Source organism: Panthera onca, chromosome D1 (assembly GCF_046562875.1).
Source record: "Panthera onca isolate mPanOnc1 chromosome D1, mPanOnc1 haplotype 2, whole genome shotgun sequence".
In the NCBI taxonomy this organism is placed as follows: Eukaryota; Metazoa; Chordata; class Mammalia; order Carnivora; family Felidae; genus Panthera; species Panthera onca.
The window spans coordinates 27,470,871-27,489,119 of NC_138348.1; the positions used below are offsets into that span (position 1 = coordinate 27,470,871).

The following is an 18,249-nucleotide window of genomic DNA, read 5'->3' on the forward strand; positions in this document are numbered from 1 at the left end:
TCCACTAAAAGGAATATAAAACATGTTTTGGCTTTGCTGAGCTGAGCTGTAATTGGTATCAGTTCTTCTCACATGTATTCCTTTTGAACTAAGGTCTCTTTAGAAACAGCCTTCCTTTTACATTCCGTATTTTCACTGTAACTTCCCATGCAAACATGAATTTCGTACAAACCATGGTTGTATGACCAGGTACTTCAAACTGAGTTGCTAGGAGCTAGAGGAAAGATTGATTTGGCAGGGAGAGTAGAGCTTTGAAGGAAAGTATCCTTGATTAATATCTTCAGTGGCTTTTTTGTCTTGGAAGAAAAAAACAATATGAGCAATATCTACTTGGTATGTGGGGTTAAATAATTTCAAGAGGAAGGTCATTCCGAAAATAGGTATTTCAGAATATAAGTAAAATAGGTAAGGGTTTGTAATAGCTATTATTTTGTATTAAACACAAATCAAGGAACTAAGCTAATTGTTTTATATTATTCCATATTATCCAAATCTTATGAGATAGATAATTATTATATAGGTGAACTACCTAAGATATAAAAAGCCAAGTAAGTTGTTTGCTGTCACAAAACAAAAGGCCGCAGAGCCAGGATTTGAATATATAGAGCTGACCCCAGAGCTATGGTCTCAATAACTGATGGGAGAGAGGACCTATCCTATTTTGTCCAGAGTGTCTTAGGACTCTTAGAGAGCAAGTCCAATACTAGCATGTTCGGACCATGAGAATATAAGCATGGTTCTCCTTTTAGTCACAGAGCTACCAAGAAATGAAGAAACTAAAGATACAGAGCAGCTTCTTTTTTTGTTTTTCTTTTTTTTCCTCCTTTTTTTGGGGGGTTGGGAGGACTCCCATTTGGCATTCCCAGGTTCGCTGCTCACTGTTCTGTACCTAATGGTTAGAGGTGAGGTTGTCAGAGACTTCCTTGATGGCCCCTGTTTCATTCCCAGGTGACAGTTGTCTGGGGGTTTTGCCCTGAGGAATGGGGTAAAAGCTGTTTGATATCTGGAATGCTGGGGATTCTAGGGGTGCCAGGCCTATGAGTTGTAGGGCTGAATCGGGAACTAGCTACTCACCTCAGCAGCGACAGTCCCTGACTCAATCTCAAGGTTATGGAGATGGCAGATAGAAAGGAAACTTGGAAAGCAAATAGGCATCGGGCTTGGGGAAAGTTTTACAGAGTACCTTGAAATTATGGTATATTAATATATCTTGTACCAATCTATCTAATGGTATATAACATGTGTCTTCAGATTCCATATTTACCTTACATGTGGGCTTAGAACTTCAGATTTGAAAGGGGCCTTTGAGACCATTTAGACCAGAGGTTGGCAAACTTTTTCTTTAAATGACCAGATAGTAAATATTTTAGTCTTTGAGAGCTAGATGGTCTCTGTCACAACTATTCAACTCTACTGTTATTGTGGGGAAGCAGCCATAGATAATACATAGACAAAGGGGCGAGGCAGTGTTCCAAGAAAACTTCATTTACAGAAACAGGCTGCAGGCTGGGATTTGGGCTGCAGGTTGTAATTTGTCAGTCCCCGATTTATACCAGTTCCCTTGTTTTACAGGTGCAGGGACAGGCTCAGAGAGTTTAGGTGATTTACACAAGGTCCCATAACTAGTAAGTGACAGAGGTAGAATTTCAGTGGAGGTTTCTTGGCTTCCAGTAACCTTTTCCCTGCTTTTTCACACAAGTAGTCTAAGGAGCAACGGAAGTACATGAACATTTATTGAGTGCCAGGAAAGCACTATATTAAACACAGGAAGCTTATTTAATCCTCACTATAATTCTCTCAGGCAGGTAGTATTATTCCCCATTTGCCAGATGAAATGGATTAAAGAGGTGAAATTACTTGCCAGAGATCACACAGCTCGTGGGTGGCAGAGCTGAGATTTGAGCCTGGTCTGGTTGTGGCCCAAATTCTACCATAGGAAGATGTCCCTCTCAACCTTGATTTTACTATATTGTAAACATGTATTTCCTTATTTTTCTCTCTTGTTGTCATTGTTTTACTTTTTTCCGTCCAGCTATCTCTTCTTCAAGAAATTCTTATTTTCGTAAGGTTATATGTTAAATGTCCAACATGTAGCACTAACTATACCAATATTAGTTTCCTTCCTCTCAATTTCTGGTTCAGGCAACTATTCATGTTTTCTTTTGTACTAAACTTTTTTTTTTTTTTTTAAATAAACTTTTTATTTTGGAATAATTGTAGATTGCAGTAAGTTGCAAAGCTAGTACAGAGAGTTCTTGTACACACTTCACCCAGTTTCAGTTTCCCCTAGTGTATCTCCCTATGGGACATTTGTCAAAACTAAAGTCTTCATTGGTATGTAACTATTAACTAAACTCCAGGTTTCATTCGGATTTCACCACAGTTTCCATTAATATGGAATTTGATTCTGGAATTCAATCCAGAATACCACATTGCCTCTAATTGTCATGTCTCCTTAGTGTCTTCTGGTCTGTGGCAATTTCTCTGTCTTTCCTTGTCTTTCATGATCTTGATAGTCTGAAGGAGTATTGGTCAGGTATTTTGTAGAATGTTTCTCAAAACAGCTTTGTCTGAAGAATTACTTATGATTAGATTGGGGTAATGGGTGTTTAGAAAGATTATCATCCACACGCCATCACTGGTAATGTTAACTAACATACAGAAATGCGTGTGGATCATAAGTGTACAACTTGATAAATTATCACAACATAAACATGACCATTGTAACACCCTCCAGGTCAAGAAGTAGAATGATTTTCTGTACCTAGAGCCCCGCCCCCACCCCATCTTTCTCAGAGGTAATTGCTATCCTGATTGCTAGCACCACTGAATAGTTTTCTCTTTTTGAACTTTATATAAATTGCATGATTAAGTCTATATTTTATGTGAATTATTTCTATTTTGTCTGTGAGATTCAACTGTATTGTGTGTAACAGTAGCTTGTTCATTTTTGTTGCACTATAGTCTGCCATTACATGGGTAGGCTCTAATTTATAGATTCATTCTACTGTCGATGGATATTGGGTTATTTCTAGTTTGGGGCTATTATAAATAATGTTACAGATAATTTTTGGTGTACATATGAGCATATTTCTATCAAGTAAATATCGAGGATTGGGTTTCCTGGCTTGTGGAGTATGCTTATGTTAAACTTCAGAAGATACTATTAATTTTCCAAAGTGGTTCTAAAACTTTACAGTCCTACCAGCACTTTAACATTGTCATTCTTTTTTTTTTTTTTTTTTTTTTTTTTTGCCTTTCTAGTGGGTATGTAGTGGTGATTTTAATTTACATTTCCCTAAAGATATTGAATAATGACACTTTTATTTCTAGCTTTCCAGTCTTCACGTCATTCATTTCTTTTTCCTGTTTTACTGCACTAGCTAAGGCCTTCGGTGTGATGTTGGATAGAAATGCTGAGAGTGAGCATCCTTATCTTTCTGATCACAGAGGGAAAGCTTTCAACATTTCTCCTTTAAAGATGATGTTTGCTGTAGGTTTTTTGTAGCTATTCTTTATCACATGGAAGAAAGTCTCTTCTGATCCTAGTTTGTGGAGAGATTTTTTTTTTTTTTTACTTTTGTCTTTGTGTTTTATTTTTTATTTTAAAGTTTATTTGTTTTTGAGGGGTGCCTGGGTGGCTCAGTTGGTTAAGTGTCTGACTTCAGCTCAGGTCATGATCTCACGGTTTGTGAGTTCAAGCCCCACAACGGGCTCTGTGCTGACAGCTCAGAGCCTGGAGCCTGCTTGGGATTCTGTGTCTCCCTCTCTCTCTGTCCCTCCCCCACTCTCACTCTGTCTCTCTCTCCCTCTCAAAAATAAATAAACATTAAAAAAATATACAATACAAAATATACAAATATATTTACAAAATATACAAAATATACAAAAATAAATAAACATTAAAAAAAATTTTTGAGAGAAAGAGAGAGGGAGACAGAGAATCCCAAGCAGACTCCACACTGTCAGTGTAGATCCTGACATGGGGCTTGAACTCACAAATCTTGAGATCATGACTTGAACCAAAATGAAGGGTCAGATGCTTAACCAAATGAGCCACCTAGGCACCCCTATTTTTGTCTTCCTGCTTAAAAATTTTTTTTAATGTTTATTCATTTTTGAGAGAGAGACAGACAGACAGAGGATGAGCGGGGGAGAGGCAGAGAGAGAGACACACACAGAATACCAAGCTGGCTGCAGGCTCTGAGCTCTCAGCACAGAGCCCCATGTGGGGCTCAAACCCACGAACTGTGAGATCATGACCTGAGCCAAAGGCAGCTGCTTAACCAACCCAGGCCCCCCTGTCTTTGTGTGGATACTTGAGTTTTTGTCAAATGACTTTCCAGCCTTCTGATTATCACGATTTTCCTACTTCATTCTGTTAATATGCTGAATTGCATTCATTGATTTTCTGAATATTAAACCAACTTTGTATTTCTGGAATAAACATACTTTGGCTGTAATATCCTTTTCATATGTTGGATTTGATTTGCTAGTATTTGATTGGGGTTTTTACATCCATGTTCAAGAGAGACTTTGGCCTGTAATTTTTCCTTCTTGCAATGTTCTTGTCAGGTTTTGGTATCAAGATGATGCTGGCCTTATAAAAGGCCAGCCAAGTTGGAAAGTGTTGCTTCTTTTTCTGTTCTCTGGAAAAGTTTATATAAGCTTGGTAGTCTGTCTTGCTTAAATTGTTAGTGGAATGTACCAGCGAAGCCATTCAGTCCTGGAGTTTTCACTGTGGGAAGGTTTTAAGTTACAGATGCAATTTCTTTATTAGATAGAGTACTATTCAGATTTTCTACTTATTCTTATGTCAGTTTTGAGTATATTTCTAGGAAATTGTCCACTTCATTTACATGTTCTAATTTACTGCTGTAAAGGTTTTTATAATATCCTTTTATCTGTATGATGCTTGCTGTTGTATCTGTAATGATTTCACCTTTCCGTTTCTGATATTATTTGTGCTTTTTCTGTTATTCTTGATCAGAGTTAACCTTAATAGTTTTTTCAAAGAACTGACTTTAGCCTTTGTCAATCCTCTCTATATTCATTTTCTATTATTTCATTAATTTCTCTGATTTCTTTCTGACTTTACTGTGGCTTTTTCCTTTACCTGAGGTGATTAGATCATAAATTTTTAGGCTTTCTTGTTTTCTTCAGATGCATTTGCTACAGATTTCCCTTTAAGCATGGCTTTAGCTTCATCTCATAAGTTTTAATATGTTGTATTTTAATTTACGTGAGATTCAAAATATTTTCTGATTTCTTTTGATTTCTTCTTTGAGCCACAGATTATATAGAAATGTATTGCTTGGTTTCCAGATGTTTGAGTTTTTTTTTAAAGTAATCTTCTTAATATAATTTATATTTTAATTCCACTGGATCAGAGAATATACTCTGATTTCAGTCATTTGAAATTTGTTGTGCTTTGTTCTCTGGTCCAGCATATACTCTGTCTTGGTAAATGTTCCATGTACTCTTGAAAAGAATGTATATTTTGCGATTGTTGGATTCAGTACTGTATATATAATTAGGCAAAAATTGTTAATTTTGTTTAAATCTTTTGCACTCTTACTGATTTTATTTTCTTTTTTCTTTTTGTCTACTTGTTCTATTAGTTATTGAGAGGGGTATGTTAAAATTTCTCAGTGTGGTAGGCAGAATTCTGAGAGAGCTCCAAAGATTCACCCCTGCTGTACATGCCTGGTATGATAATAGCCTCCCTTTGAGTGTGAGTGGTGCTGGAGATAATTGATTTCAGTCCTGTTTTTAGGTAATATGTGACAAAGGTGAATGGGCTTTGCAGATTTAATTAAGGTCCCAAATTAGTCGAATTTGAGTTAATTGTTAATCAAAATTAAAATTATCCGGAGCAGGCCTTACCTAATCAGGTGAGCCCTTGAAAGGAACCGGGCCCTTCCAGAAGGCAGAGAGATTTGAAGCATGGGTATTTCGTATTGGCTTTGAATAAGTAAACCAGCATGTTGTGATGAGGGCCATGTAATAGGGAATGGCAGGTGGCTTCTGGGAGCTGAGGACCACAGTCCTGCAACTGCAAGGAAATGAATTCTGACCATAACCAGTGAAGTTGGAAGAGGACTTCAAGCATAAGATGCATAACCTAAGATGCATAGCAGCCGGAGTTGACACAGTGATTTCAGCCAGTGGGACCTGTGCGGAGGATCCAATTCAGTCATGCCCAGACTTCTTACCTACAGAAATTGTGGGACAGTAAATGAATGCGGTTTCAGCTGCTAATAGCACAGCAATAGAAAACTAATAACTGTGGTTGTGGATGTATCTTTTTTCAATTTTAGTTCTGTTATTTTAAAAAATACATTTTGAGGGGCACCTGGGTGGCTCGGTCGGTTAAGCAGCCAACTTCGGCTCAGGTCATGATCTCGCAGCCTGTGGGTTCGAGCCCCGCGTCGGGCTCTGTGCTGACAGCTCAGAGCCTGGAGCCTGTTTCGGATTCTGTGTCTCCCTCTCTCTGACCCTCCCCCATTCATGCTCTGTCTCTCTCTGTCTCAAAAATAAATAAACGTTAAAAAAAAAAAATTTAAAAAAAATACATTTTGAAGCTGTGTTATTAGTTACACAAAATTAGCATTATAATATTTGTGTAGTCAATTTAACCTTTTTGCCATTACAAAAAGCCTTCTGTTACTTCTGATAATGCTGTGTGCCTGAAAGTCTATTTTGTGTGATTTTGGTAGAGCTATTTTAACTTTCTTTTCTGTATCTACATCTCTAAGATGTTTCTCTTGTATATGATTGTGTTTTGTTTTGTTTCTGTCATTCTTTTATTTATTAGGTTATTTAGTTTATTTATATTTAATGTAATTATTACTGTATTTGGATTTATATATATGCCATGTTCCTAATTGTTTTTTATTTGTGCTCCTGAACAGATGTTCCTTTTTTTCTATTCTTCTTAATTATGTTTTATTCTGTACCTCCTTTTCTTATATAACTTTTTTAGCAATTACCCTAGAGATTTAAGTATGCACCTCTGATTTAATTAAAATCTATTGTAAATTAGTATTTTTACCTCTTCCTGGACAATACAAGAACCTTAGACTACTTTAACTCCAATTATCTCCCTCCTGCCTCTTGTGTTACAGTTTTTGTGATTTTAATATTGGACATATTTTCTATCCCTGAAAAGATTATTATTATTATTTTATATATTCAGTTCAATTTCATTTTAGACTTACCTCCATATCTACCTTTTCTCATTGCTCTTCATTTCTTGCTGCATCTTCATGCTTTCATTTGGGATCATTTTTCTTCTACCGGAAGAATTCCTTTAAGTGTTTTGTTTTAATTTTTAAAAATTTCTGTTTATTTATTTTAATATTTTTTTATTTTTGAGAGAGAGAGAGCCACGGAGCATGAATGGGGGAGGGGCAGAGAGAGAGGGAGGCACAGCTCTATGCTGAGCTATCAGCTCCAGGGCTCAAACTCATGAACTAACCAATTGTAAGATCATGACCTGAGCCAAAGTCAGATGCCCAACTGACTGAGCCATTCAGGCACCCCATTTTTAGTAATTTTTTAAAGGAGAGACCCCTACTCCTGAATTTTTCAGATTGTTTTTCATCTAAAAATGTATTTCTCTCACCTACACTTTTGAAATATATATATACAGTGGGTATAGAATTTAGTCAACAGTTATTTTTTTCAGCACTTCGAAGATACCATTCTTCTGGCTTCTATTGTTTCTGTTGAGAATGTAGCTGTCAGTCTGATTGTTATACCTTTGAAGGGGACTGCCTGACTTTCCCCCTTTGGCTGCTTTTTAAGATTTCTCTTTGTCTCTGATTTTCAGCAGTTTCCCAATAATGAGTCTAGATATGATTTTCTTTATAACTGTTCTCCACTGGCTAAAGTGCTTTTTGAATCTGTGGTTTGGTGTTTTCATCAATTTTGGAAAATTCTCTCAGTGTTGCTGCCAAAAGCCTTGCTCAGCTTCTCAGCCACATGTTTGCTTTTAGACTTGGCACTTGCCTCTAAGACAAGGTTGCTCCAACGGCCCTGCTGAGCTCTCAGTTTCCCTGTTCTTCTGATCTCCTCTCCCCCTGTCCTCACTGTCTTTGAGGTTCTGCAAAAGCCTTGAAACCAATTTTCGGTTGCATTTTCCTGGTTCTCAGCAAGAAGTTTGCTCCAACAACCTGGTGAGCCATTGCTGGAAGTGAATCCCTTCTCTTGGTATTTGTCATCACTTCCGGCTTTTTGAAGCTGGAATATATGGCAAGCTTACAAACATGCAATATTGGGTTTAAGTTAATGGCTTCCCCACAGCATGAACTTATACCCACCTATGCCCTGTATTTCTCATTGAGAGACTATGTTAAGACTCTTGAACAGCATCAGTTTGGAGAACTGGAGAGGCTTTTTTTAGTAGAGAAGTGTGAGTGTGTTAGATTAAGAAAAGTGAGATATATCCTAAAGTTTGCAGCATAATGCAAAAAAATTACTGTGGATCCCCCTGCTGCCTACCTTTCCATATTTTACTGAGCACCAGTGTTTTCCCTGTTGAGAGGAAACTGAGTTGTTTCTTTCTCAGTGCTTCAAATGTCAGAGTCAATCCAAAGTGATATATTGTTGCTCTGAATTTTCCATCTAATTTCCCTATATTTCAGCAGTACAATTTGGACAGAATTCACTTGCTCTACGATTGTCCCACTGGCTAGCGGAAGGTTGTATTTGCCCTTAGATATAAGGATTATTGTTTCTTCATAATTTGCTTTTTTGTGTATTTGCAGAGGGCGCTCGAGAGGAAGACCTGGATGCAGTGGAAGCTCAGATTGGTTGCAAGCTTCCTGATGATTATCGATGTTCATATCGTATCCACAATGGTCAAAAGTTAGTGGTTCCTGGGTAAGATGTTTTCCATTTGGATTATTTTTAATGACACAAATGATTTCCCAGAATGAAAATAAAAACAATTTGTACTTACTCTTAACAGATTAAAGGTGTACAGGAATTCCCTCTTCTTTGTAAGAATCCAAAAGACAAAATCTCAGGGCCCCTGGTGGCTCGGTCGGTTAAGCATCCGACTTCGGTTCAGGTCATGATCTCACAATTCGTGGGTTCAAGCCCCAAGTCCAGGTCTGTGCTGACAGCTCAGAGCCCAGAGCTTGCTTCAGATTCTGTGTCTCGCTCACAGACACATGCTCTCTCTCTCAAAAATAAATAAACCTTAAAAAAAAATCTTAAAAAAAAAACCCTATAGCTTGAATTTGATTTTACTAAAGTAAATATGTCTCATGCAAGCAATATTTCTATCAATGCATCTTTATGCTTCTAAAACAAAGTCTGATTGGGGTTGGGGTGGGTACTGTAGTACATAGGGTGGATGTGTGTGTGTGTGAGTATATTTTAACTAAAACTGTTCAGAACCCTTAAAGTCTTTGTCCCAGGTAAATTGTTTTGAAGAGCTTGATATAAATTCTGAGTACCATATATATAAAATGCAATAATTAGTTCAGAGCTACATACACCAAAGAAAGTATAGTTTTGTCCTATTTCAGGCATAGCCTATAATTAAACGGCCTATTTTTAAGAGGAAGTATTCATTATGGAACCTTTGGCAAAAGCAGGCCATGTAGTAGTAGCTGTCGAATTCATTCACAGTATTAAAAAGTATATACTTTGGGTCTAATCTTTTTGTTCTTTTGTGAAAATTAAACTATCTGAGAGACGTTGCATTTAATGAAATGCTCCTAAGAGTTTAGGGAGAACTTTACATTGTTCTTAGTGGAAGGTGATGTGTCTTTGTGTGTGAAGAATCATGAGACTCTGTTACCATTTTGATCAGAGTTGAGTGAGTACAGGGTGATCATACTGAGATTACAAGGTAGTATTCAGAAATCAAATATTGGGCAATTAGGACTAAATTCAGTGTAAATTACTGGCTGACTTTTTCCTAGTCTTTTTTCCCTACTGAACCGAAACTTGACAAAAATTTAAAAATTGTCATAATTTAAGAGCAAATAGGAGAGAGCTTTAATAAAAGAGTTTCCCAGAATTGACACGACAAACAGGTCCTAATTTCTACACAGGGATTTATATCTATCCTCAGTACAAATAGTGAAACTTAGGATAGGAATCCTATCATCAAGGATTCCTTCCATCAAGGTTCCATCAAGGACCAATACCTATGTTCTCATGTATATGCAGTGAGATCAGTTTAGACCCCATGCATCCAAAGTTTATGAAAATTTGGTCAAGGCTTAGGTTGGTTTACGTTGATATTGTCTGGTAGGTTAGGGTAAGCTAAAGGTTGTAGTAAGATAAAACTATCAGAATTTACACCTTCAAACATTAAAATAGTCATACACGCATATATAGCAAAACACTAGCAAATCAGTATATTATGGCAAGATAGTCTTGAAAGCAATAAAATGATTTTTCTTTTAAAAAGGTCTTTAAGACATTTTAGACGCTTAAGCTTTTAATTTAGATCAGAATCTTTCCACTCAAGTGTTTGAATGTAAAGAAATTGCGGTGTTTTTGGTGTTCCCGCTTTAGAATGGACATATTCATCAGTTCTAATAAAGCTGTTGATGTAAACATCGTTCATCAAAAGGATGAAGCACAGCTGTTTGTTTGGCACTGCAATTGATGACATTTTTGAGTCTCTGTTCTTAGGTTGTTGGGAAGTATGGCGCTGTCCAATCACTATCGTTCTGAGGATTTGTTAGACGTCGATACGGCTGCTGGAGGCTTCCAGCAGAGACAGGGACTGAAATACTGTCTCCCTTTAACTTTTTGCATACATACTGGTTTGAGTCAGTACATAGCAGTGGAAGCTGCCGAGGGCCGAAACAAAAATGAAGTTTTCTACCAATGTCCAGTAAGTAGAGAGTGTTTTTAAATATGGCTGTAAGATGTGTTCTGATAAGTGTATAAATGTGTGCCTTAGGAATTTTCAGGACTGTAGAATGGTATAGAGCATTATACAACTTAATTAATAGACCCATCTAATTAGAGGGCTAATATCTGGCCGTAATATTCTGACATAATGAAATGTCAGAAGACATTGGATAAACAATGCAAACCACTGTGCACACAGAGGGAGGGCTGTGATATGTGTTAAGGTAATTCAAATTTGAGGAAAACAAATGAGATTTTGTTGAAGTAATTGTAATATACATTTCCAACTTAAAAAATTTAGCTTTTGAACATCAATGGATTCAAGTTCTGAGTGCAATAGAAACTTTTTAAACACTTCATTAGATAGCTGAGTTGTTGAAAAATAATGACTTTTTTGGGGAGGCTTTTGTTATGATTTTAGTGTAAACACAGACAGTGTGGTATTTGGTTTCATTCTTACTTCTTCAGTTCTTTGTAATTTTGTAGTTGTAGATCTTCTGGCTTCATTTTTGCCAAGATGTGAACTTTTAACTTAAAAGAAGAATTTAAAGTAGAAAATCATAGGTATCTCAGAGACGTGACTCCATATAACATTTAAAATATTTAAAGAGCTTTCATAGCTTTTATTTCTTCCTAAGCATTTTCATGTCTTTTATCTCGTTTTTGACTTGCTACCTCTGTAAGGTTGTAGGATGATGGCTTGGTCTCTCCATTTACTGAGAGAAGTGACCAGTCTAGAATTGTTCAGGTCTCTTGACTCTGAATCCAGAGCCCCGTCTTAATAGGCTGTATATCTTCTTACCTTAACTTCTTAACTTAAAGGATAATTTTTTTAGTTCACTGTAACAGTAATAGCAGTACATAAGTGGTTTAACTGTTATTGAGAAGTGCCTGGCACTCTTTGAAGGACTTTCTAGAAAGGGCCTAAATATAGAAATCCTAATAAGAGCAGGACTGAAAAGTGTAAGGAATGTCCGAGTGTTGGTTAGAGCACTTGTTATTTTTATCAATTTTGCCTTGTCTCCAGGGAAAGATGCAGGTAACAAACAATGAGAAATTAAGTAAAATATATTTTTCTCGATTATAATATTCTTTTTCTTGCCTAGGACCAAATGGCTCGGAATCCAGCTGCTATTGACATGTTTATCATAGGTAGGACAAAAAACAGTCTTCCTTCCTTTTCCTTTCTCCTTCCTTGTCAAAAAAATGAAGTTGGTAAAAACTTTTCCAATTACTTGATCAGCTGACAGTTTACACTTGTCCTTCTTACAGCTTGCTGGTTTAGAAAGTACTGCATCTAGGCTCTCATTCGAGTAGCCCTTGTACTTTGAATTTCTTTTCTATTTGGGAAAAAGCCATGCCCTGTATAATCTTGTACTCCTGGGACTCTGCTGTAGAACAGTGAAATGAATAGAATTACTATGAGTATGTGTGTATGTATACACGCATGCACTTTCCATCAATCATATTAATACATAATTAGAGATATCGATAGATAAAACAACTTTATACCTATAAAGTCTGTGGGGCCAATTACAGTAAAATACTGGTGAGTCACACTAGAGATCTCCCAACAGCAGTCTTCAGAAACCAATGTAAACTCTGCTCGATGAACTCCTTGCCGCAACTAGTTTTTCTTGGCCTTCAAAGGTATTTCTCACAGGATTTTGAGAACAATACAGTTTGTATGCAGTTGCGGCTCACCTCTTTGCTATTCATCCAATCTTGTTTTGCTTAGATTTTCCTCCCTTAAGAGATGCTTCCTGACTATCCACTCTGCTTTTTAAAGGCACATATTACACATCCCCATATATTAATAGTAAAGGGGCCTTGGAGGCTAAGGTGTCTGCATTTAATTATATCTCCTAATTGGAACCTCAGACAGAGTATTAGTCTCCATTTGTTCCACACTGTGACACATTACGGATTTGTGGTATATGCTTCACAATATCAAGAAACTCTCACCCCTACGTGGTAAGTTACAAAAAAACTATTTAACTTAGCCTCTAGCTTTTAGCTCCCCCTGATTCCTGTAGTCGGTTGTTTCCAAGTTAAGTGCCCTCTGGGGAGTATGCCCCTTCTCACTGCCCTCTTTGGCATCTTTGCATAGCACATACCTTCAGAGGTGATCACCATGGCTCTAGAACAGTGGTGCTACTAATTTATAAACTAAAGGCTTCCTGAACTCTAAGGTAAGCTACCGGCTGAGCTCTGTGAGTTTCTTATTCTTAGTTTGGTGCTGGTCTGACATGGTGTGGAAGGCCCCACCGCTACAGCAGAGTACTAAGGTCTGATGAATAGTATTCTGGTAGCTGGGATGTCTCCCGGAATAAGAGAGCAGCAAAGCAAAAGATTTGAGATGAGGGAGGACAGATGGGGTGAGAAGTTAGTGCTGGGAGGAGAGATAAGAAAGTGGCTTCCTTTAAGCTGCCTTGATAAAACCCCAGTGCTATCAAAGAGACGCCAAGATATAGGCTTACTTTAAAAAGTAAACTACTTTGGAATATATAAATTACATCTTGATTCAACTAAGTTTGACTTTCTTGGAATTTTTGGTAAAACACAAGATGGAATCTCTTGGTGTTTGGTAAATTATTAACTGATATTTAAGAAAACGAGAAGCTGTTCAGATAAGTTGAGTAATGAAGACTACCTAGGAAATTTTGTCCTTATTTTAAAGAACACACTTGGGTGTGTATTGTAATAAATTAAGATATATTAAAATACAACACCAATTTCTTTTTTAGGTAAACCATGAACAATTTGAGGTTTTCTCACCGTAACACTTTATTCCATGAATTATACAAAATGATGTTTTAAACTTTACAGGGAAATTACTAGTTCTAAAAACAAAATTGTAACTTCTTTGAATTTTAATGACATTATTCATGTGGCTCCTTAATATCTTGTTCAGAGTGGATAGATGGTAGGTGATCATTTGAATACAGTAACATTCAATAAATAAAGGGTCAGAATAGGTCATTCATTAGTAGACACTGAGAAAAGAGCCTACTATTGTGGTTTCCCTTCTCTCGGTTGATGCCCTTAAAATTTTAAAGCTAGACACAAGACCCAAGCTTAAATTGTATCTTCTATTATTCTCGGAATAGTAGAATAGTAAGTAAATGCTATAAATTTAGCTCCAGTGTTCAGCATGGCAGAATGTAAGAACTGGGTTACTAGAAACAAGATTACAGAGAAATAACAGAAAAACATTGATTAAGGGACTAATATTGCCAGGCACTGAGTTGTATTAATAATAGATAATGGGGGTCTGAGAAAGTTATGTTATATTACCTAGAAGGGGCAAACATAATTCATGTAAATACTTGTCATTGATCCGCTCAGTAGATCACGGATGTGTAGTCTGGTCTGGACAAGAAAATGGAGGTGGTTGAATATGGAGGACTGTAATGCATTTGAATCTGTAGAGGTGCAACTAGACTACTTTGGGATTGGTCTGATGCTCAGAACTCCACAGTGCCCTACCCTTGTTAGATGCCCGGACTGAGCCTGGCTTCTGCCAGAATTTCGTGCGTGAGTCAGGACGTACCTGGGCCAAGGGTATACCCTGATCATGTGAGGATAGGTGCTGATATTTTTCCTGTAGTTTCTTCTAAACATAGCTGTATCTCTTTTGTTCCATATGTTCTAGAAATGATAGACAGAAGAAGGCTTTTTATTCTTGTACCAGCACAAAATAAAGTTTAAAAATTTATTATTGAATTATAAGCATAAAAATAGCTTGAAGGTAGATGGAAGATTCCCTAGCAGGGTAGTTGAGAATGAGATGAGAATTGAGAATGGAAATTGATCTATGAACGGTAAGTACAAGTGTATCTGTGTTTCTAGTTTTGACCTCATATCTTAAGCAGAGAGAAATTATCATTGTTTACTTGTTTCCTGTACAGATTTTGCAAAACTTATTTGTCCTTCTCTTCCTCCCCACCCCTTCCTGGTTTATAGGTGCTACTTTTACTGACTGGTTTACTTCTTATGTCAACAATGTTGTATCGGGTGGCTTCCCTATCATCAGAGACCAGATTTTCAGGTATTTCACTCAAGACTTTTCAAATAAAAATATTTGTAAATCAGAAGAAAACATTAGTTACAGATCTTGAGATGAAGTTTGGAAGAAGGTTAATAATAGAACCTCTCGTTTTCTTAAACGCCACTACTTTATTCTCACTTTAAAGCCACATTCAGACACTTGGAGAGGCAATATTTTTCTTCTCTTGAAGGATCAAGAGAAAAAACTGATTTTGATTTAGAAGTTAGGGCTTTATAGTATAGTTTCTTTTTATACATAGTTTCCTTTGGGGTGGGGGAAGCTGTTTGCCAGTTAATGGATTTATTCTGAATAGGAAGTCAGTAACTACTAACTCCTGGCAAATACTATTTATTGTCTCTAAATGAACCCTCCAGGTGTGACAGATAGTGGTAGAGGTAATATTGGTTCACAGTAGCCTGGTTGGCAGAAATGACAAATTAGTTAGAAATTAGAGGTCTCTAGAATAACTTGCTAACACATTTTATTGTCAGAGCCACTGTTGATAGGACTTTCAGGTGTCCCAAAAGTTTCCTGGCTCTGAAAACTGAGATAAGCTCTTTTCAGTTTCCAGTTTAATCAGTGAATCATTACTGGAACCACTGCTCATTGAGCCTTGGCTGCTGTCCTTACAGATCTAAAGTCTTCAAGGTTTTCTAGTTCATAATTTCTAGTTTTCTTCTCAGCTTAAAGGGACTATACCTTTACGTTCCCAAATATGGTTTAAATTTTTGATCCTAAAATGAAGTAAAAGCCATTTCACACAAGAAAGATCTTGAGATCTTTCATCTTAGAGACTTGAAGTTAGTTGATTAAAAAATGTTTAATGTTTTAAAATTATCTAGATATGTTCACGATCCGGAGTGTGTAGCAACAACTGGGGACATTACAGTGTCAGTTTCCACGTCGTTTCTGCCAGAACTTAGCTCTGTACATCCACCCCACTACTTCTTCACATACCGAATCAGGTGAGAACTGTAAATGGGGTCGCCTTTCAGTTAATGGTGGGCTATATCCTGTGGTTGTGTTGTTCTCTCCCCTTTGACACGATACATGAAACGCATTTTGAAAGACAGCTTCTTGCTGAGGTGTGGAGGAAAGTGGATAACAAAATTTTTTATAAGCTAGTGTCCGTAAGGGACTTGAGTTTACAGTAACCTCCAAGTTACTTAAGTTATTTCTTGCAGATGTACTGTGTTTAAAGAATTGTGCCAGGTTCCTTGAGGTGGACACTAAGTTGTAATCATCATGAAAGCTCTCTGGGAGAGTTGTAATGCATTCCAGAAGCTATCAAATTGCCCAGGATGAAACCGTGCATTTTAAATTTCAGTTAGCTTGCCTATATTCAGTTAAAAATCAAATATTTATTAGGTGCTGCCTAGTATCAGACACGGTATTAAGCACTGGATTTGGTTAAATAAAAAACAAATATTAAATTCGCTTTAATTAGAAGTACTCTGTGCTGTGACATAAAGATAGCTTATTGCTCTAAGGGATTAAGGATACTTTGTTTTTAGATTTATTTTTATATTTATTTTTTATGATGTGTTATATATATTTTAAAAGTACATGTACGTGCATATATACACACTGGAAATATTTTTGCTGCCATATACTAACCAGGGAGCATCATAGGATTTTGGTATTATATGCAGCCTTTGATATATCCAGTTACATAGGTGCAGATGTTTGTGTTTTGGATTTTTTTTTAAGTTTATTTATCTTTGAGAGAGAGCCTGCAAGTGTGAGCAAGAGAGGGGCAGAGAGAGAGGAGAGAGCATCCCAAGCAGGGTCCGCACTGTCAGCATGTCCAATGTGGGGCTCAATCTCAAGGACTATGGGATCATGACCTGAGCTGAAATCAAAAGTTGGATGCTTAACTGACTGAGCCACCCAGGCGCCCTGATGTTTGTTATTTTAATTGTTTAATTCAAATCCTGCCTAGGCTTGAAACATGCTTAAAATAATAATACCGACACTTGCTTATAGGGTACTCAAAATAAGGGACAGCAGATTCCTAGAGAAAAGGGGGAAATAATAGTATTGGGAAACAGTCAAGGTGTAATCCTAGTAACTGACTAGTGACATTTTGCTTTGAGCTTTCTAGAAGCAAAAGGGAAATGTCCTGTGAAAAAGAAACAGTAAGTTTTCATTGCACTAAATTCTAGTAAGCATTTCATACATTCATCTTTACTTGAACAGCAAAAGATTATTATCACCCAGTGTGTTTATAAATTTTTATGTTGCCCTTTCTATTGTTGATTCTTACGGAAAGTCAAGTGAGCAAATTGAGTGAAAGCATTTCTGTGGGAGAGTCAAGCTAATCAAGCCGTTATCTTTGAGAGCTTATAGAAATAGATGGTTAACACAGACGTTGGGTTGGGTTTCTTAATTTCCTTTGGGAACTTTTTCATAGTCTTAGTCCAAATATTATAGCTCTTAAACAAAAGAAACAAAATCAGGCCAGATTTGTGTCTCTACCACCCCATTCCCTTCTCCAGGATTGAAATGTCAAAGGATGCACTTCCTGAGAAGGCTTGTCAGTTGGACAGTCGCTATTGGAGAATAACGAATGCTAAAGGTGATGTAGAAGAAGTTCAAGGACCTGGAGTAGTTGGTATGTAACTCAAGATTTGGGTTTACATATCAGTTGCCTCTAAGACATTTTGGAGAGCATCTATGTTGCATACAGCTTGGAAAATGCATGATGTAGTCAGTGGATAAGACTGATCTTTTAATAGCTGTGTTTACAATGTGAAAGATATCATAGATTTTGGGCTTTCTTTGACTCCAATATTTGCTTTATAAATATAATGTGTAAAGATCATTATTCTATTAGATTAGTACCTTAAACATGAACTTTTCTAAAATTATAGCAAACAATTATTCAGGGATTGATTTTCCATTCTGTAGATCACCCGAGTTCTTTATTTGCTTCTTAAGTTCTTTATTTATTTTTTTTTTCAGTGGGATAATTATTTGTTATCATAGTCTGTGGTTACTGGGCATAGAGCAGAAGGAGAAAATAAATTTCATATTGGTCATCTCTTTGAAATTTGGGGGAAATGTTAAAATCAGTAACTCAGATTTTTATTTGTGGATTTCAATCATCTTTAGCTCTGATTGTCATTGACATTCAGCCTTTTCAAAGATTATGATTATCTTAAGTTTCTGAACCCTAATACCATCACTGTTAACATTTTGCTATGTTTTCTTTTAGTTGTTTTTTTTTCCTAATCGTGCATTTACTTTAACATAGTTTGCATAATCCCACAGAGGGCATTATCTTATTTGCTGTGATGAAGAACTGAATTTTA

General features: G+C 36.7%; 1 protein-coding gene across 1 annotated transcript in view; it reads left to right on the forward strand.

Moving 5' to 3' along the window:
• Nucleotides 1–18,249, forward strand: part of FBXO3 (F-box protein 3) — a 32,518-nt gene that overhangs the window by 7,607 nt on the left and 6,662 nt on the right. The window contains exons 4-9 of the mRNA XM_060606314.3: nucleotides 8,772–8,886; nucleotides 10,660–10,864; nucleotides 11,991–12,036; nucleotides 14,851–14,935; nucleotides 15,778–15,900; nucleotides 17,434–17,549. Of these exons, the coding sequence (XP_060462297.1) occupies nucleotides 8,772–8,886; nucleotides 10,660–10,864; nucleotides 11,991–12,036; nucleotides 14,851–14,935; nucleotides 15,778–15,900; nucleotides 17,434–17,549 (690 nt within the window). The remainder of the gene's footprint in view (nucleotides 1–8,771; nucleotides 8,887–10,659; nucleotides 10,865–11,990; nucleotides 12,037–14,850; nucleotides 14,936–15,777; nucleotides 15,901–17,433; nucleotides 17,550–18,249) is intronic.